The sequence below is a fragment of the Eschrichtius robustus genome, chromosome 9, assembly GCF_028021215.1.
Source record: "Eschrichtius robustus isolate mEscRob2 chromosome 9, mEscRob2.pri, whole genome shotgun sequence".
NCBI classification, from domain to species: domain Eukaryota; kingdom Metazoa; phylum Chordata; class Mammalia; order Artiodactyla; family Eschrichtiidae; genus Eschrichtius; species Eschrichtius robustus.
In genome coordinates, this window is record NC_090832.1 from 119549635 (window position 1) to 119570852 (window position 21218).

At 34.4% G+C, this 21218-nt stretch overlaps 1 protein-coding gene and 1 non-coding gene across 6 annotated transcripts in view; both read left to right on the forward strand.

The window, feature by feature from the left end:
- SENP6 (SUMO specific peptidase 6) overlaps positions 1-21218 on the forward strand; it is a 106556-nt gene that overhangs the window by 44500 nt on the left and 40838 nt on the right. For all 5 annotated transcript variants that reach the window (XM_068551644.1, XM_068551641.1, XM_068551642.1 and 2 more), the window contains 2 exons: positions 7412-7482; positions 20480-20628. In XM_068551644.1, coding sequence (XP_068407745.1) covers positions 7412-7482; positions 20480-20628 — 220 coding nt within the window. The remainder of the gene's footprint in view (positions 1-7411; positions 7483-20479; positions 20629-21218) is intronic.
- LOC137769754 (U6 spliceosomal RNA) lies at positions 3570-3673 on the forward strand. The gene has a single exon (XR_011075069.1). It is a non-coding gene; the product is annotated as a U6 spliceosomal RNA (small nuclear RNA).

A 21218-nucleotide genomic window follows, 5' to 3' on the forward strand; every position in this document is an offset into this window, starting at 1 on the left:
GAATATAGTGTATGTGGTAGAACCAGCAACCTAGAATATTTAATCTGGTATTAGAACTTTTTTTTTTCTCCTTAGATAAAGAGGATAAAAGTTGACCTGTTATGAAACTGAAGCACATAGTAATTTTCAAATTTAAAATTTTTTAAAATATTTTTATTATAAATAGTATGTGCGTATCGTAGAGAATTTTGAAACAACAAAAAGATACAAAGGTGAAAAGAATACAATAAAAGACATATATGAAATACTAGAAATGTTTACTTAAAGGGGGTGTTTGAAAAGACAAGTATTACAATGAGAGATTTTATAATTTTTAAAAAGCTCTTATAATCGAAAATTACATCATTAGGATCTTTCTGCGTTTCTTTCCAGTATTCTTTTTCCTGTGTACTTTTAAATATACCTAATACATGCAGTCATAATAAAAGTACAGCTGCATATTCTGAGTTTTCACCTAACAGTATGTCCTAGCCTTTTTCCCTGTTAAGTTGGCTTCTAAGAATAATTTGTAATGATTACATAATAGCTTGTCCTGCAGATATACATAATTTATTTACCCATTAGTCTATTTCTTGTTGTCTTTCACCGTTGTATATGACAGCGGTCCCCAACCTTTTTGGTACCAGGGACCGGTTTCATGGAAGACAATCTTTCCATGGAAGTGGTGGCAGGGGATGGTTCAGGCGGTAGTGCGAGCGATGGGGAGCGGCACATGAAGCTTCGCTCGCTCACCTGCCGTCACCTCCTGCTGTGCGGCCCAGTTCCCAACAGGCCGCGGACCGGTAGGGGTCCACAGCCCAGGGATTGGGGACCCCTGGTATATGACACATTGATGAACAACTTTGTATGTAAATCTCTAAGTGCATCTCTTAAGATAAATCTCTGGGAAAGGATTCTTTGGGGGGCTAGGTTACAGATGTTCTTAATGCTCTTGATAGGTATTGCGAAATTGTTTTGCAGACAGGTGGTACCAATTTATATTAGCATTATAAATTGGTGTCTCAAGGTATCTGAAAATAAAATTATATTCAGATGGTACTGCCTTCCTTAGAATTATGAGAGTCATCTGAAACCTTAGATATAATAAGAGTATAGCAAGATGATAGACTACAAGACTAATAATATTAATAATTTTTTATTCACTCTGATCAATTGCAGTATATATTGGAAAGACCAAAATTTCATTCACAGTAGCAACTAAAATTAAATACTCAGTAATAAAATTAATGATGTGTAGATCCTTTATAAATATATCTAAGGAACCTGATCTGAGGCATATATTAGGTTCCTGTTTGGTTATTTGATATCAGTGCTCCTTAAAATAAACTTAATGCAGTTTTAGTCAGAAATCTTGGTGACTTTGTTATTTTAGCAAATTTGACCAATTGATTCTAAAGTTTATTTAGGAGAGTAAATATTTGAGAAGAGTAAGAGACTTACTTTATAAAAAGAAGAAATAAGTGGGGGAAGAGAAGAATGACATGTCTTGCCACATAATAAAGCATACTGTGAAGAAAAACAGTGATTGGATATGGAAACATTGGAAAAAAGCCTAGAAAGTAGAACGGTAAACAGACTAGAGAATCCAAGTATATTCAGTTTCCAGCTAACCTGTCTAATCAGTAAATGTATAGTTTACAGTGCCTGAATTATGGTATTTGCACATAGACTAATATTTTAAATTACTTTTTGGTGGCTCTGCATGGTGGCCAATGGTTCAGTTTTGACATTACCACCCTTGTTCAGCATGATTGTACAATTATTTGACCTGATAAATACACTTCTAATTACGTACTGCCTCTTAGTTATACACATTTATTACTTCCAAATATTTATCAAGTGCCTGCTGTGTTCTAGGTATAAGGATACAGTGACGAACAAAACAAACAAGATCTCTGCTCTCCTGTAGTTTACATTTTGATGGGCAATAATTGATAATGAACAAGTAAAACACCAAAAAAATAAGTTCTATGTAAAAAAGTATAATTGGATGATGTGGTATAGAGTGACAGTATGGTTTCTTTAGATGTTCAGAGAGGCACTCAACTATGAAGCTAACATTTAAGCAAGGACTGACTGAAGAGTCAGCCATACAGTGATCATAGAGATGGCTTTTCCTCATAGGGAAGAGGTGGTGCTGAGATATTAATGCTGAAGTGAGTTTGGCATGTTCAAAGAACAGAAAGGAGGACTGCGGGGTGGGTTTGGTTAAGGTCAGCTAGGGCCCCTAGATCATAAAAGGCTTTCTGTAAGATGATCTGAAGAGTTTGGGTTTTTTATGTGGTGCACTCACTAGAAGCTTTCAGGGCATTTTAGGTAGCGAAGTGTTATTACCTGATAAATCTTTGAGATTAAAAAAAAAAATCTTTTGTATATGATTTATAATTTGGCACAATTAAAAACTTAAGTCAGTGGCATTCAATTAAGGCTAAGCGTGTTTTACTTACCAAATAGAGATATGCTACAAAAGAAAATCAGTAATAATCTGTGACTATTCAAAACTATCTCAGCAAAATCTAGGAATTGGAGAGGTAGAAAGGCAGAAGTAAAAGGTATCTTAAGGCCTTTTTTTTTGGAAGCGGGACTGAATGGGGTAGGATGGGTAAGTAAAAGGATTTTAAAGATCTTATCCCCTTAGGGATGATGCAGGAGAATATCTTGTTTGAGGAAATAGTTGGAATCTTGAGAACATGTTAATGAACAAAATATGCAATTGGAATAAGGGTTGAGAGAAGGAAGGTAACTATTTGTTAAATTAACCAGGGGAGGAAAAACAAATGAAAGGTAATTGTGCAAATCAGTAAAAATAGGGGAAAAGAGTGAAAATAAACAAATAGAAATATAGAAAACAACTAATACAGTAAGATGAAAGGAAAGCATGGAGTTTATCAGCTGCAATAATGATTGTGATCAGGTCGAATATATTTAATAAGAGACAAACTGGTTGAATTAAACCCAGCTATATCATGTTGTTTACCAGAATCAGATATTTATAAAATAACAATTTGTAAGTAAAGGGGTCTCTTGACTCTTAGAGTCAAAAGAAATGCAAACAAAAGGAAAGCATGAGTAGAATTTTAGCAACAAATGAGATAGAATTAAGGATTAGAAGCACTAAATAGTATGACGGAGCACATTTTATAATGGAGACACTCTGTGAGAGTATAACAACGAACTGTATAAAGCTCCCCTAAAATATCTAAAATGCAAGAAGTTCTTGGTTAGAGTACAACTTCGGGAGATTTTAATACATCTCTTCAAAAATTAGATTACAGTTTAAACATGAATTTGGAATAATGCATTTTCATGAAAAATGAACACATTTAATTTATTTTATAGGAATTTACATCTTTTGAGATCAGTTAGAGCAATGGAACGATTTATAAAATGAGTTTCAAAACCAACTTAAAAAAAAAAATAGCAGCACTCAGATCCTGGTTTCTAATACCACTCTAATAAAAGGAACATGGAGAAACGGCTGATTCTAGGGGTGGGTTAGGGAAAACACAAAATGATCATAGAGTATCTTGTAGTATCAGAATCCAAACAGGTATTCAAAAAACAAAGGGGTACTTGCTTCAGCAGCACATATACTAAAATTGGAACAATACAGAGATTTTCATGGCCCTTGTATAAGGACGACATGCAGATTGGCAAGGCATTCCATATTTCTGTAAATTTTATGTATGTTTTATCAGAATTTTTTAAAAAAAGAATGAGTTCACATGAAAGGAACACAGGAACCAACTGAAAGAGCTCCCAAGGGCCAAAACTGAAACAATTGGATTATAACCTAATGTATAAAATAAATATCCATGAGTCATACTGGTATAAATGATTGAATAAGTGATTTATTTATTGAACTATCCTAGGGTTTTTATAAGCTGCATAAAATGAATTGGGGGAAATTGACAAGTGTTTATACAGAAGGATTCCAAATAATATGTGTAGGTAGTTCCCTCTTCAGGAAGTAGAGTTTAACTACCCCTGCCCCTCTTGTGGGCTGGGCTGATTGGACTTGCTTCCAAATAGAATGTCGAAAGGGAAAATAACTTTGGAGTGGAGAAACCTGGCAAACACTACTTTAGCCAGATGATCAAGGTAACCTCACTAGTGATGTAAATCATTGATACCATGTAACCCCTGATATGATGTGATGAGATGGGCACTGTCCACCAAACCTACAACCTCAGTCTAATCATGAGAAAAACATCAGACAAACCCACATTGTGGGGCATTCTACAAAATAACTAACCAGTCTCTTCCAAAGTGTCAAGGTCATGAAAAACAGTGGGAAACAAAACAGTCTGGGAAACAAAAAAGAGACTAAGGAGACATGATGACTAAATGCGGTGGATCCTAGATTGGATTGTGGAACAAACAAAGGATATTAGTGGAATAGCTGGTGAAGTTCAAATAAAGCCTGGCATATAGTTAATAGCAGTGTACAAATGTTGATTTCTTTTTTTGACATATGTATGAGGGTAATGAAGGTGTTAACGTTAAGAAAAACTGGGTAAGAGATATAAGAGGATTCTGAATTGTCTTTTCAAGTCTTCAGCAAATCTAAAATTATTCTAAAATAAAATTTATTAAAAAAAAAAAAAGACTTACAGGTCTGAAGCCTGTCTAACCTTTAATAAGGATTCTGATGTTAAAGAGGTCTGCACAGAAGGAAAAAAAAGCTCTCCAGTTCATTTTATGCAGCTTGTAAAAACGTTGGGTCCATGAAGTGAGGTTTTCTCTAAAACTTCTATACAGAACACAAACCCTCAGAAGCAAAAAAAAATGCTCCCGCTTGGTAGAAGACAGAAGATAGGGACACTTCTCTGTTTCTGCTTGGTTTGAGGTAGGAAAGAAAATCCACCGGGAAATTAAATTCTAGCCTTAAGCATCATACTAGTTTGGAGTTTGAAATTTTAGTGTCTGTAGAGTGATGGAACTCTCACATTAAGAAATTAACATGAAATTTCATTTTTGATCACCTAACGAAGTTTCTTTTAAAAACTAAGTTTTAAAGAACACAAGATTATAGCTAGAAAGTTCTTTTAATTCTCTTATTAAACAAATACTACTTTTATTCTGAAATTCTTGTATTCTTGTATTAAACTTAAGGTATGCTTTTATTTCTGTAATTTACTCATTATAATACATTTTTTAAAACAATCTGCTCTGTCTGTATAGGGAAAGATGTAGTAAATACTGGGTACAGAATGGCCATAAGGTTTGGAAATGTTGGCAAATATACATAATTTTTAACATTACATTACAATACATGATAGGTCATGGATGTTACATGATATATTCAGTGCATTGTTTGTTCCTCATCAGCAGTGCATGGTTCAGTGCACTGTGTCAAACAGCAAAGAGCAGCGTGAATTACTGCAGCATTTTCAGAAATCCCTGCACATCTATGATATGTTGTCTCCAATGATTTATGCCAGTTATTACTGAATAAACCTGTGTTTATAGCATACCCCAGAGTAAGTAATTAAGCAGACAAAAATCCAAAATATGTATTTCAGATTTTGTGGCCACTCTGTCAAATTGTTTTGCTTGTTGATAATCCTTAGTATTTAAGAATACCTACTGTTTCTGTTGTCCACTATTTTAAAAATATATAATGCATAGAGGTTTTGTAGTCTAATATAATTGCATCATCATATTTTGCTTCAGATTTATTGACTCGGTTGCATTTTATAGTTGGTATCTTTACTTTTCCAGTGTAGAGTTATAAAAATTAGAGATTAAAAAATTGTTTTAAAGATAAGACTATGTTATATCATTTTTAGTGGGAGCATGTGTGGTATATAAAAACATGCATTTTATTTAAAGCTTAATGTAGTTAGGAGCTGAAAACCTACCTTATTTTTAATAACACTAGTACCACTATCTCTAAGGCAAATTCTCATCTTCACAACTCATATCCTCACGAATCTTAAAATTTTGACAGTATGGAAATTAGTTGTACCAAATGCTGCTCAGTAATAATAATTGAAATGGTGAAAACACCATTACTCATCAATATTGATGCAGGTTGCCAAGATTCAGATTCTGGTGTTGGTATTTAATAGTTGTGTGACCATGGGCAAGTTAATTAACCTCATTGTGCCTCAGTTTCCTCATCTGTAAAGTGCTAACAATAGTATATACTTGGTAAGGTTATTGTGACGATTAAAGTAATTAATAGATACAAAGCACTTAGAACAGTACCTGGCACATGATGCTCACTATTTGCTAACCGCTGTCACAGATACACTCCTGTCACTACTCTTATTAGTTTCTTCTTGTGTCATTTTCATGTTTTGTTTTCAATTTAGGTGCTCTGACTTTTACAGTGTAAGAATATGAAATCCTTACAGGAAAATTCCTTTAGGATTTTTGTTTAATTAATTAATTTAATTAATTATATTGCCCTGTGATAAGTATTGATCACTCGGGTGAATGCGTTTACATATAACAGAATAACCTCCTTTAATTCCCCTGTTAAATAAAATGGAAATATTTTTAGAAGCTTTTGTTTAGGATGGGAAGGTAGCTATTGTAGCTCCCTGGTTTATTGCGTTTTTTTGCAAACCTCCTTCTTTAATGCTTTTATCCCACAATTAGCTATAGGTTTTTTGCTTTTCTCCCAAACTAGTGTATATTTGGACTTCTGTAGTGTTTTAGGATCCTTATTTACTAAGGATTCCTGTTCAGAATTCTGAAAATTGGTTAGGTGTGAAGTCTGACAATGTAATTTTTTTTTTAAAAGTATAATTTTACCCCCATAATGTAGTCATATTAGAAGACTAAAATACTTATTTCATGATTTCTAGTTTTGTGCATAACATTTTTTGTACTGCTTTTGGAATTATCCTCAAGGACAAGATCTTATTCACTCTTTATTCATTGATCTTTAAACAACTAGAAACATTTACAGCAAAATTGGGCAAGTTGAGTATTTATTATAAGCTGACTAACTTTTTTTATTCCAAAAATGCATGTGACAATGAAATATTAGGAGTTTTTTAAAAGTTTTTTTTAACAGATTATGAAGGCAGTTCCAAAAGAAAAATTCTAAAGTTTTGTGTATTGGGGGAATAAATATATAACTTTCCAAAGTGACTACTTTGAAAGGACGAATACTTGTATTTATTTATTAAATATTTGTTTGAAAGACTGCCTGCTGTCAGCTTTCATAGATTGACAGTTTAAATAAAATATAGTCACTGCCCTTAGGGATCTTATAGTGCATTAAGGTTTACTATATTTGGGTAATATAGTGTTACTATTTTATAGTACCACTTTTTATATGACAAACAAGCTATGATTTGCTTTTGATAAACATATTTTAAGTATTCCCTCTACTTTTTCATTTTAAAAATATTTTTTTCTTTTAGACTGAAACTATATAAATTTCCTTTTCTAGGAAAGAATACCCACCTCATGTCCAAAAATTTGAAAGTAATCCTGTAAGGTTAAGTCGGCCCCAAGGTGGTGGTAAGTGTGCAGTTTTTTTGTTACACCCGTGAAGGGTTTTGAGTAGTTGTAAGAAAGGTCGAATAGGGGTATGGTACCAGTTTTAGAATAGTCCCAGGTATAATAGAAATATATGGACCCATTTTTTTATAACTGATTTGAGAATTTGTTATAATTGTGACCTGAAATCATTGGGGAATGATTCAAGGAGTGCACATTCAGGTGATTATAGTTGAAAATCTTTTTGATTATATTAGCATTGTTGTTAAACTCAGGATCCAAATATTAACTCTAGATGGGTTATAGCTTCAAAATTGTGTTTTGTTGCACTTTGTTATAATCTTCCATTATGTGATTTTCTTGATTAAAATGGTTTTGATCCTAAAATTTAGAATACATTAGGCACTGAATTAAAAAGAGTCCATACCTGGTAAAACTGTGCTAATAGTAGATGTTGGAAAATTATTGTAAGTAGAAGTTTATATTTGCATTGAAATACTTTTTAATACAGTGATATATTGAGCAAAAATAAAATAAGAGCAGATAGCATTTATGAAAAATGTTTCACCATCAAATTGATGTTCATTATCTAGAATACAGATTCTTAATCTGTGTGTCCATCTTGTTTGTCCCAGGCCTTTGCTCGTTTATTTATTCATTTTTTGACTTTTTAAAAAAATTATAGTTGATTTACAATATTATATTAGTTTCAGGTGTACAGCATTGTGATTCAGTATTTGTACAGGTTATTCTTTATTAAGTTATTACAAGATAATGGCTGTAATTCCCTGTGCTATGGAATATATCCTTGTTGCTTGTATATTTTATGAATAGTAGTTTGTATCTCTTAATCCCATAGGCCTTTGCTTATTTAAATAGCACTAGGGACTCTTATTATCCAAAATCTAATGATTTTAAGCAGCTCCGGTGGGTAAGACTCCACGCTCCCAGTGCAGGGGCCCGGGTTCGATCCCTGGTCACGGAACTAGATCCCACATGCGTGCCACAACTAAAGAGTTTACATGCCACAACTAAGAGTCCACGTGCCGCAACTAAGAAGTCCGCATGCCACAACTAAAGATCCTGCATGCTGCAACTAAGACCCGGCGCTGCATAAATAGATAGATAGATAGATAGATAGATAGATAGATAGATAGATAGATAGGTAGATAGCAGCTAGGTTTTCCTGACTGCCAACAGTTTTTTTTTTCTTCTTTTTTTGAAGCACCTATATTCTTCTTCTAGTTTGGGTGAAAATCTTTTATGCATATATTGAACATATCCTATTTTATAAAGAGAATATTCCAAACTTAGCTTCATCCTTTCTTAACAACTTTGCAGTTATGAATGTGAATTATTATACTTCGCAATGCATAGTTCTGTTCACTGAGTTTATTAGGTGTAGTAATAATGACTAGCCTCTTTAACATTCATACCTTAAACTTTTATTGAATTCTTAATCTGCCCTAGATGCTGAGTCAGATGCTTTACATTCATTATTTGTTTTTATCGTGGCTCCCTACCCAAGATCTCAATAAGCTAAATTCAACTTTACCTACATTTTGTACAGAGGAGGAAATTGAGGCTCGGAGGGATTACACAACTTGCTCAAGGACACAGACTAGTATTGGAATCCGGGTCTATTTAATGCTAAAGGCCATACATTCTCTTAACCACTGTGCTTTACTATTTTCTCCTTAGATCAGAAAGAAACTTACTCCTAATCCTCAGGGAAGAACTGCACAATAGGTACTATTATCATTCCCCTTACACAGATGCATTTCAGTAAGTTAAGTGATTTGGCCCATTATATGGTTTTAGATACCAATCAGCCCCAGACTTTTTTGAAAAAGTTTTTGTGTATTCAATAACATTCATTAAGTAGATAAGAATAACCTTTTTTTAAGAAAAACTTTTTATTTTGAAATCATTTTAGACTACTGAAAAGTTACTAAAATAGGACTCATTTACCCTTTACCCAGCTGCTCCTAATGTTAACATGTTACAATCACGGTACATTTACAAAACTAAGAAATTGGCATCGGTATAACATTCTTAACTAAGCAACAGACCTTGCTCTCATTTCACCAGTTTTTCACTGGTAACTTTTTTCTGTTCTAAGATCTAGTTTGGGATCTTACATTGCATTTGTTTGTCACATCTCCTAAGTTTCCTTGACAATTTTGAAGAGTAATGGACAGTTACTTCATAGAATACCTTTCTGTTTGGAAGTTTGTATGATGTTATCTTATGATTAGATTGAGGCTATGCATTTTTGGCAAGACTTTCATGAAAGTGATGTTGTGTCTTTTTCTACACATTATATCAGGGGTTGTATGATGTTGATTTGTCTTACTGCTGGTGATGTTAAACGTGATATCTTGGTTAGGTGGTTTCTGCTGGGTTTCTCCACTGTAAAATTATTTTTTTTCCCTTTGTACTTAATAAAGATCTTGGGAGAGATACTCTAACACTATGCAGATACCCTCTTTTTCCTCAAAATTGCACCCACTGATTTTGCATCTCTTGGTGGATCTTGCTGGCAACAGTTATTACTTGGTGTTTATCTAATGGTAATTTTCTGTTTTCTTCATTTCTTTTACATTTATTAATTGAAATTCTTTTGTAGGAAAGAGCTGTACCGTCTCCTTTATTTACTTATTCAGTTTATGCCTGTGGACTCATAATAAAGTGTGTGTGTAAATACATACTTACATATGTATATATATATATACACACACACATATATATACACACATATACATATATATAACATATATACGTTATATATATATGTGTATATATCTATATGTGTGTGTGTGTGTGTGTGTGTGTATATATATATATAGGGTTGGCCAAAAAGTTTCTTTGGTTTTTAAGCAAAAATAAAAGACACATTTTTCATTTTCACCAAGAACTTTATTGAACAATTTATTCACCCTTTTGTTCCACTACCTTCTGCCATTTTTCAGGCAACTTCATAATTCCACGTTCCCAAAACTTTTTATCTTTTCGAACAAAGAACTGTACCAGTTGCCTTTTACATTCTTCCAGAGATTGGAAATTTTTTCCATTAAGAGAATCTTGTAGGGCTTCCCTGGTGGTGCAGTGGTTGAGAGTCTGCCTGCCAATGCAGGGGACACGGGTTCGGGCCCTGGTCTGGGAAGATCCCACATGCCGCGGAGCAACTGGGCCCGTGAGCCACAATTACTGAGCCTGCGCGTCTGGAGCCTGTGCTCCGCAACAAGAGAGGCCGCGATAGCGAGAGGCCCGCGCACCGCGATGAAGAGTGGCCCCCACTTGCCGCAACTAGAGAAGGCCCTCGCGCAGAAACGAAGACCCAACACAGCCATAAATAAATAAATAAATTTAAAAAAAAAAAGAGAATTTTGTAAAGGCCGAAATAAATGTAAATACAAAGGTGCAATGTCTGGTGAATACGGCGGATGAATCAGAACTTCCCAGCCAAACTGTAACAGCTTTTGCCTGGTCATCAGAGGAACATGCGATCTTGCGTTATCCTGATGGAAGATGATGCGTTTTCTGTTGAGTAATTCCGGATGCTTGTCGTCGAGTGCTGCTTTCAGTTGGTCTAACTGGGAGCAGTACTTGTTAGAATTAGTCGTTTGGTTTTCCGGAAGGAGCCCATAATAGAGGACTCCCTTCCAATCCCGCCATATACACAACATCACCTTCTTTGGATGAAGACCTGCCTTTGGTGTGGTTGGTGGTGGTTCATTTTGCTTGCCCCACGATCTCTTCCGTTCCACATTAGTGTACAGTATCCACTTTTCATAGCCCGTCACAATTTGTTTTAAAAATGGAACGTTTTCGTTACGTTTCAGAAGAGAGTCATATGCAGAAACATGCTCAAGGTTTCTTCCGTTTAACTTCTGGGGATCCCAAACATCAAAGCAATTATCATAACCAAGCTGGTGCCAGTGATTTTCCACTCTTGATTGGGATACTTTGAGTACGTCGGCTATCTCTCCCGCGTGGCGTAACGTTGCTTGTTCTCAGTGAAGGTCTCGATTTGATCGCCGTCAACGTCAACTGGTCAACCCGACCGTGGAGCATCGTCCGGCGAGAAATCTCCAGCACGAAACTTCGCAAACCGCTTCTGACACATTCAGTCAATCGCAGCACCTTCTCCGTACATTGCACAAATCTTTTTTTTTTGCGTTTCATTTGCGTTTTTAACCTTTCTTGAAATAATAAAGCATAATGTGCCAAAAATGTTGCTTTTTTCTTCCATCTTCAATATTAAAATGGCTACACAAAAATTCACCAGTTTTGATAAGTGTTTTTTTAAATGCACACTGATATAGCAACTGTCACAACAGAATCTAACGAAATTGTTTCAAATGAATTTAAAGACAACTAAGCGCTACTAGAGGAATCGTATGGGGGAAACGAACGAACTTTTTGGCCAACCCAAAATATATGTACACACACATATCATGTGGACAGGTAATATTTGTAAACTTTGGGAAAGGGATATTGGTATACTTAACTTGTAAACTATAGCTGCTTTTGTGTTAGGTAGGTACACGTATACTTGGGTATAGTATGAATGACAGTGCTGTAACAGTATTACATATATTGTTGCACAAAGATTGCATTTTATTTTAGGATTTCCTTTGGAGATAGTTTTTAAAATGGTGAGATTTCAAACCCCAGGATCAGTAGTTACTGGCGTATCACCTGGAATAATTTTCTCCTAAAAAGAAATCACTGTCTTTTTATAGTTCTTAACACTTAAATTAACTTCCTTTATTATTGTTTTTCTCCTTTATTTTGCATTTAAGAGGCACTTAATATGAATTATAGCCATTTATTAGCACTAAGCTAACAAGCATTGATAAGCAGTTCTCTGGGATTAAATTAAAGCTTGTAAACTATTAAGTATAATTTTTGGACAGATCAGATATCCTATTGCTTTTTTGTTTGGTGTTCTTTTTATATTTTTTCTAAGCATGTAAAATAACAACATATAACTATAAATTAAGATCTCTTATTTTTTTCTCTATTCTTTCTTTTGTTTCTTAAACTTCCTTTTTGTTTTCCAGTCTGTTCTTTGTATTCTTTTTTTTTTTTTTTTTTTGTTCTTTGTATTCTTGTCAGAGAATTAATAGACGTTATATACTGTCTCTGAGTGAACATTTAATTGTATTCTTCATGTAATTACATTATGATTTCAACCTAAATCACCTGACTTAGCACTATTGAACTCATGTGCAGAAGAAAAATATCCCCTCACTCTTAACCAGTCAGGGTATCTTCTTCTGGTACCTTAACATATAACTTGCTAGACTTCTATGCATATATACCCTTTTTTTTTTTTTTAATGCGTTTATACTATGTTTACTGTTCTGTAACTTGCTTCTTGACTTTGTTACGTGATTATCCGGTTTCTATACTCTCATTAAAAGACATTGGAATGTCAGAGGAAAACAAGAATGAAAAACACAATTAAAGGAAGTTTAAGAATCAAATAGATGAATTTATATATAGTGGACTTTACAAGTTAATATAGCCAAGTCTCTGTGGTCATTTTTTTCGTGAATGCATAGTGACCCACTATATTTCTGTACCATAATTTAGGTTCTTAATGTTTTGATATTATATATATTATTAATAATTTAGCTCATATTATGTGTTTTATCTACTATTTCCTTAGATCAAATCCCTAGAAATAAAATCATAAGGACGAAGTTTATGCACATTTTAAAGACTTTTGCTGTATTACTGCCAAAATGCTTTCTGTAAAGGGTGTCAGCTCCCAGCAAGCAGGATCTGAGTGTGCCTGTTTTCTCGTATGCTCCTCAGCAACATTAGATATAACCATCCTTCAGGCTTTGCCAGGCTGATAGGGAAGTAGTATTTGGTTTTTTTTTTTAATTTCCTCATTACTGACTGATGAAGCATTTTATGTGTTCAGTGGCCATTTGGATTTCTTCTTTTATTCATGTCTGCCTGTTGTCTCCTTTGCCTGTTTATCACATTTAGCATAGACAAAAGTGATTTTTAAGGAGGTTGTAATGAGAATGTGATATATGACTGCCATTTTATTGTATACTGAAAACCAGTCATAGTAACAGCTACATGATGGAGAAAACCAGCTGTTTTTCTAATTAGTCTTTCTCTTTTGACAGACGATAAAAATAACTTAAAAGCAAATAAATAACCATAATAAAGATAGTTGTTTGTGTTCTAACTATCCTTGAGGTATATAGTTTCCAGCAGATTAGTAATATCACAACTAAATTTTCAAACAAAAAAGTTAAGGGCTGTCCTTGCCCCACCCCACCTCCGACTTCTATTATGAAAATTTTCAAAGATACCAAAAAGTTGAAAGACTTTCACAGTGAATACACATATATCTACTACATAGATTCTACAGTTAACGCTTTTCTATACTTAACTTTATCACATATCCGTGTATCTAATCATCCATTTATGTATAAACTCATCTTACTTTTTTTCCAATGCATTTTCGAGTAAGTTACAGACACCAGTACAGTTTACTCCTAAACACTTCAGCAGGCATATCATTATCTAGAGTTCAATATTTGTTTTAGTTTTCTTTTTCTCTTTTGAAATAAAATTTACATACAATGAAATGCACAAGTCATAAGTGTACAGTAAAATACATTTTGACAAGTACACGTACCTTACTAACCCAAAGCCCTGGGAAGACATAGTACAAATGATATCATCACCGCAGAAAGTTCCCTCATGTTCCTTTCGGGGTACTCCTCATCCCTGCCCCCTCAAAGGTAACTATTTTCATATAAGTGGAATAATACAATGTGTACTCTTTGTTGTAAGTCTTCTTTTCACTCTGCACAGTTTTTTTGAGATTCACCCATGTTGTTGCATGCATTAGTAATTTGTTACTTTAGTGTTCCATTGTCTGGCTGTACCAGTTTGTTTATCATTCTCCTGATGATGGACACCTGAGTTGTTTCCAGGGGTTTTTTTGTTTGTTTGTTTGTTTTAAGATTATAAGTAAAGCTACTATAAATGTTCTTTTTATGGAGGACATTTTTTTTAAAGTTTAGGTTTTAAAATTTATTCTAAAGATCCAACCTATTAATCATTTTTACTTGTCTCATAGCATCTTCCATATTCTTACCTTTTCTGCGTATCTGGAAATAGTGTGATATATTAAAAAGACATTGAGCTAGAAAATCCAGCAGGAAATATCCCAACCTCTTTTTTTCTTCATTGAAGTATATAGTTGATTTACAACTGTTGTGTTAGTGTCTGGTGTACAGCAAAGTGATTCAGTTATAAATATATATTCTTTTTCATATTTTTTTCCATTATAGGTTATTATAAGATACTGAATATAGTTCTCTGTGCCCTGCAGTAGGGCCTTGTCTTGTTGTTTATCTATTTTATATATAGCAGTTTGTATCTGCTAATCCCAAACTCCTAATTTATCCCTTCCCCACTTTCCTCTTTGGTAACCATAAGTTTATTTTCTATGTCTGTGAGTCTGTTTCTGTTTTTTGTTTTGTTTTTTTAATAAGTGCGTTTGTATCATATTTTAGATTCCACATATATAAGTGATATCATATGATATTTGTCTTTTCTTTGTCTTACTTAGTATGATAATCTCTAGGTCCATCCGTGTTACTGCAAATGGGGTTATTTCATTCTTTTTTATGGGGAAGTAGTATTCCATTGTGTATGTGTGTGTGTGTGTGTGTGTATACACACATATCAATCTTCTTTATACATTCATCTGTTGATGGACATTTAGGTTGCTTCCATGTCTTGGCTATTGTAAATAGTGGTGCTGTGAACATTGGGGTGCATGTACCTTTTTGAATGAGAGTTTCCTCTGGATATATGCCCAGGAATGGGATTGCTGGGTCATATGGTAATTCTATTTTTAGTTTTTTAAGGAACCTCCATACTGTTCTCCATCGTGGCTGCACCAATTTATATTCCCACCAACAGTGAAGGAGGGTTCCCTTTTCTCCACACCCTCTCCAGCATTTATTGTTTGTGGACTTTTTAATGATGGCCATTCTGACTGGTGCACAGTGATTCCTCACTGTAGTTTGGATTTGCATTTCTCTGATAATTCATGATGTTGAGCATCTTTTCATGTGCCTATTGGCCATGTGTATATCTTCTTTGGAGAAATGTCTATGTCTTCTGCCTGTTTTTTGATTGGATTGTTTGGTTTTTTTCGTTATTGAGTCATATGCGCTGTTTGTATAGTTTGGAAATTAAGCCCTTGTCGGTCGCATCATTTGAAAATATTTTCTCCCAGTCCATAGGTTGTCTTTTTGTTTTGTTGATGGTTTCCTTTGCTGTGCAAAAGCTTATAAGTTTGATTAGGTCCCATTTGTTTCTCTTTGCTTTTACTTCTATTGCCTTGGGAGACTGACCTAAGAAAACATTGGTACTATTTATGTCAGAGAATGCTTTGCCTGTGTTCTCTGCCAGGAGCTTCATGGTGTCTCGTGTTAATCTTGGTGTTTGTTTTGTGTGGTCTTGGGTAAACACTCAGTATTCACCTTCTCATCCCCAGAAGGGGGCATTCAGTGAAAGCAAGAGTGTCACATAGGTTTCATCTCAAGTACCTCCCTGGAGTACTTTGCTGAGGGTTTGGCACAGTTTAGCAAAAATGACTTCCATGATCAGTTAGCTGCTAAAACTTCCATGAGCCTCTTGTTAGGCATTTGCCATTCCTGGACCAGTCAAGTTTTAAATCTTTTGCCATATTATGTTTCTGGCTATAATTTGAAGCTAGTTAATTTTCACATGAATTGTCATAATCTTCTCAAATGTTTTTCTCTTTCCATGGAAGATAGAATCCCAAAGGAATTTCTTAATCCTGACATTGGCATTAACTTATTTATGCTTATTGTCTCTTTGTAGATCTACTCTAGTTTCCCATACACTGTCAGTCATTTGCCATACTTCCACATCATGTTGGTTTCAGAAGTTTCATCTTAAAACGTCTAATTAGTGTCATTCTTTGCATTTTCTTTTTTTTTTTTTTTTGGTAAGGACCTCAGTAGAAATTCATTACTTCACATTCACCAGAGACTTCACATAGGAGAGAAGCCTTTTAAGTGTGATCAGTGTGGTAAGAGTTTTAGTCGGAGTTCAGTACTTATGTTCATCAGAGAGCCCACACTGGAGAAAAACCATATAAGTGTGATGAGTGTGGTAAGGGCTTCTTCAGTCAGAGTTCAAATCTTCGAATTCATCAGTTAGTCCACGTGGGAGAAAAGTCCTATAAATGTGATGACTGTGGTAAGGGCTTTACCCAGCACTCAAATCTTCAAATCCATTAGAGGGTGCATACAGGAGAGAAGCCTTAACAAATGTTACGACTGTGGGAAGGACTTTAGTCACAGCTCAGATCTTCACATTCGTCAGAGGGTCCATACGGGGGAGAAGCCCTATACTTGTCATGAATGTGGGAAGGGCTTCAGCAAGAGTCCCAAACTTCACACTCACCAAAGAGTACATACTACAGAGAAACCCTATAAATGTGAACAGTGTGGGAAGGGCTTCAGTCAGCGTTCCCATCTTCTCATTCATCAGAGAGTCCATACAGGAGAAAAATCTTTTGTTTCTCTTTGGTTATCCTCTCCTCTCTACAGATTGACCTCCTGTTTACTCACTCTGTGCATGCTTATAATATTCTTTGCATTTTCTGTCTCTTTCCTTTAGTTCCTTATAGATAATCTTGATTTAGGGGGTCAAGAATTTAAAATCGTTTTTCTCTATTATCTTTTTTTTTTTTCCTTTTTTGGTGCCAAGATTTATTTTCTTAAAAATCTAAAAACCTCTTAAAATCATTTTGTAATAACACAGTGATACAGAAGAGTTTCCATATTACAGATGTAAATTCAATGAAGAAGGGTATACTAGTATATATAAACTGTTGTAAAATAAGCTTTGGGGGAGCATATGAACATTAGGTGTTCAGTGTGAACATTTTATATTTTCAGGTGAGGTGCAGGTGCAGAAATCTGAGATTACTGATTGCTAGAACGTTATTTAATTGAGCCCACGAAATGATTACAGGGTTGGGATTTTTAGGCCATAAATGAGGATTAAGTACAACGTTGAAGGCAGTATTTAAAATGCCATCTTAGGGGGTATAAGCCTTTAAGTTGGGAAAGCAATTTCCTTTTTACCTGATTTCTCAAAATTAATTTCTCCAAAATTAATTTTCTCCAAGTAATTAGTGAGCCAATTCATAGTATTAGCTTATTTAACATTAGCTCTTTGGGTGCTTTGTATATTGGTTCTGTGGTTTTTTTCGGTCTTTTGTTTGTTTGTTTGTTTTGTTATCTATTTTGTGTATAGTAGGGTATACTTATCAGTCTCAGTCTCCCAATTTAACCCTCCCCCTGCCCCCCTAGTAACCATAAGATTGTTTTCTATATCTGTGACTCTATTTCTGTTTTGTAAATAAGTTCATCTGTACCATCTTTAGATTCCACATATAAGCGTTATCATATGATATTTGTCTTTCTATGTCTGACTTACTTCACTCAATATGACAATCTCTAGGTCCATCCATGTTGCTGCAAATAACATTATTTCATTCTTTTTTATGGCTGAGTAATATTCCATTGTATATATGTACCACATCTCCTTTATCCGTTCATCTGTTGATAGACACTTAGGTTGCTTCCATGTCTTGGCTGTTGTAAATAGTGCTGCTGTCAACATTGGAGTGCCTGTCTCTATACATAGAAAATCCTAAAGATGCTACAAAAAACTACTAGAGCTCATTAATGAATTTGGTTAAGTTGCAGGATACAAAATTAATACACAGAAGTCTGTTGCATTTCTATACACTAACAATGAAAGAACAGAAAGAGAAAGTAAAGAAACAATCTCATTTACCATTGCATCAAAAAGAATAAAATACCTAGGAATAAACCTATCTAAGGAGACAAAAGGCCTGTACTCCAAAAACTATAAGACGCTGATGAAAGAAATCGAAGATGACACAAACAGATGGAAAGATATACCATGTTCTTGGAACATGGTATTTACAATAGCCAGGACATGGAAGCAACCTAAATGTCCATTGAGAGAGGACTAGATAAAGAAGATGTGGTACATATAAACAACGATATGTCTCTACATCGCTTTCCTGCGAGACCCTACTCAGAGACTGACACTTTAAAAACTCTTTATCATTTCAGTCCTGATCATACACTCACACTCTTCTCTCCACTGCAGCTGTCTCATCATGTCTATGTCACATTTTCTCTACCTCTGAACACAATTAACAAGGGGAGAAACAAGGGGTCCAAGCCTTGAGAGAAACTGAAAATTTTTATTGATAATAGAGAAAAACGTTGTTTATATTCATTAATCCAGTAAACATTTTTTGAGCCCCTGCCTTGTGCAGTTTCTAAACTCTGAGAAAACAGGTGACTAAAACATGATTTCTGCTTTTCCAGAGCTGACAGTATAATGGGAGGAAACAGATCAGTGCAAATAAGTAGCTTAAAATAAAATGAGTACTAATAGAAGTATGGATAAAGTGCTGTGGAAGCTCTGAGTATTTGCTTCATCATGCTTAGTGTGGGATAGAGGTAGCTTCTTAACAAAGAATAGTTTGAATTTACTAGATAAATAGGGAGGGCTTTGCTTGTGAAGAGAACAGCATATATATAAGAGGGTGAAAGAGAAAACATCCTGGAGAAATGCACTTATTTGAGGTATAGTTTTTTTGGAATTAAGACTGGAACATCAGTACAGCCTTCTGCTTGGCAAGATACGGGGTTTAGACTTTTTTCCTTAGCCAATGGAATCATTGAAAGATTTTAAGCATTAGAATGGTAGAATCATATTTGAAAGATGACCTTGGCAGTAGGGGAGAAGGATTTGCAGCAAACAAAATTGGAGTGAGGGAGATCAATTTAGGTAGGAGTTAAGCATCTGAAATACAGTGGCAGTGGAGTTGGAGAGGAAGGAATGAGTTCAAGAGCTATTAGTAGAATTCACTTGACTGTGAGAAAGGAGACACAAGGACAAGTCAACGCTTACTCAGATTTCTAGCTTTGGTGTCCAGGAAAATAAAGGTGTTCAGACTGGACAATGGATGAGAAGGTGGAGTCACTTAGTGGGACTCTGTGACTGCACTAAACCAGAATAATTGCATGGGTTTCTTAAGACAGTATTGTATACCAAGCTCAGAGAGATAATGCTAATTTTTATGTGTAGATAATCTCCTTATTTTAAAAAAATCAGAAGATAAGAGGATGTAAAAGATAGGAAAACGGAAGTATTTAACAAACTTGGAATTATGCAGGTACAGCATTTTAGTTTGTAGATTCATTAACTTTTGTTTTAGAAACATGTGTTCAGTTTTCTTTGCTGATGAAGTCAGATTGTAATAAATTTTAAATTGTTCTGTTTGGAGTTCGTTAAATCATTTAAAAATTCGAATTATGAATTAATTAGAAATGAAAATGATTGAATTTACATTGAAAAATAATGAAGAAAATTCTCTTTTGTGTGTCTTGAATTTAAAAAACCATTAAATTGAGAATTAGTTTAGTTTCCTTTATCTAAGCAGTTGTACCCAATGTTTGAATTCAGATTTTTCTCATTACCAATCTAAGAAGAGTAACCAACTTAGGGGGAAAAAAAAATGTGTGTGTGTGTGTGTGTGTGTGTGTGTGTGTGAGAGAGAGAGAGAGAGATTCAGTGTAGGAAGTGCTCTTCTGCCTTAGTTGCACAGAATAAGCTGAAGAGAATATTGGTACACTTGATGAAAATGGTCCACAGTTTGGGAGGTGGGAGAGAGATCCTGGTAAAGAATAGACAAGAGCAACCAGGAGATGGCCACTGGCTCTGACCTAAAGTTCTGTTTTTCTTTATTGTACATATTGAAACATTAGTTTATTTTAACTAAAACATAGTTTGATAATATAAGTTAGTATTTTTTCATAGCAAAAGGTCATGAGGAATTTATAAAGTTTAATTTCAGTACTTTTTTTTCCCCTTCCTTTAGATCGTATAATGAAAAAAACAGAAGAGTCTGAATCACACCCGGAATCTGAAATTAAAAGGAAAGTTGCACAGAAACGTCACAGTAGTACAGATCAGTCTACCCCATATTCTCTGTCTTCTGCTTCCAAAAAATGTTTAACTGATTTAGAGGTGGGTAGAGAAATTATTCTTTGTTGCTAATCAATTGGTATTTTTATTAATATTATTTTTAGTGTTTATTAAATTCTAGGTGAACTTTCGAATAGGACTGGAAGAGAACTAGAAAAGTTATTTAGGCAAACTTTTCTGCCTTCATTAGATCATTTTTCAGTTATCAAAAATCCAGAATATATATCTTTCTGAAAAGAATTTGTGAGTACCTCCCTGCAGCATACTTCAAATGATTGCTCTCAATCAGAAGTTTTTAGAAATAAGTTTAAATTTATAGAAAAAATGATAAGTATCCACATATTCTTCCATTTAATTCCCCAGTTTTCCACATTTGCTTTATTGTTCTCCCTCACTCTGCCTTTCCTTTGTGTGTGTGTGTGTGTGTGTGTGTGTGTGTGTGTGTGTGTGTATTTTTCTGTACCATTTGGGTATAAGTAAGGCAGAATGCCCATTTACTACATAATACTTTAGTGTGTGTTTCCTTAAAAAAAAAAAAAATTCTCCTATATAACCAGAGTACAACTGTCAAAGATTTTTAATTAACATGGATCCAAAATTATCATCTAATCCACAAACTTCATTCAGATTTT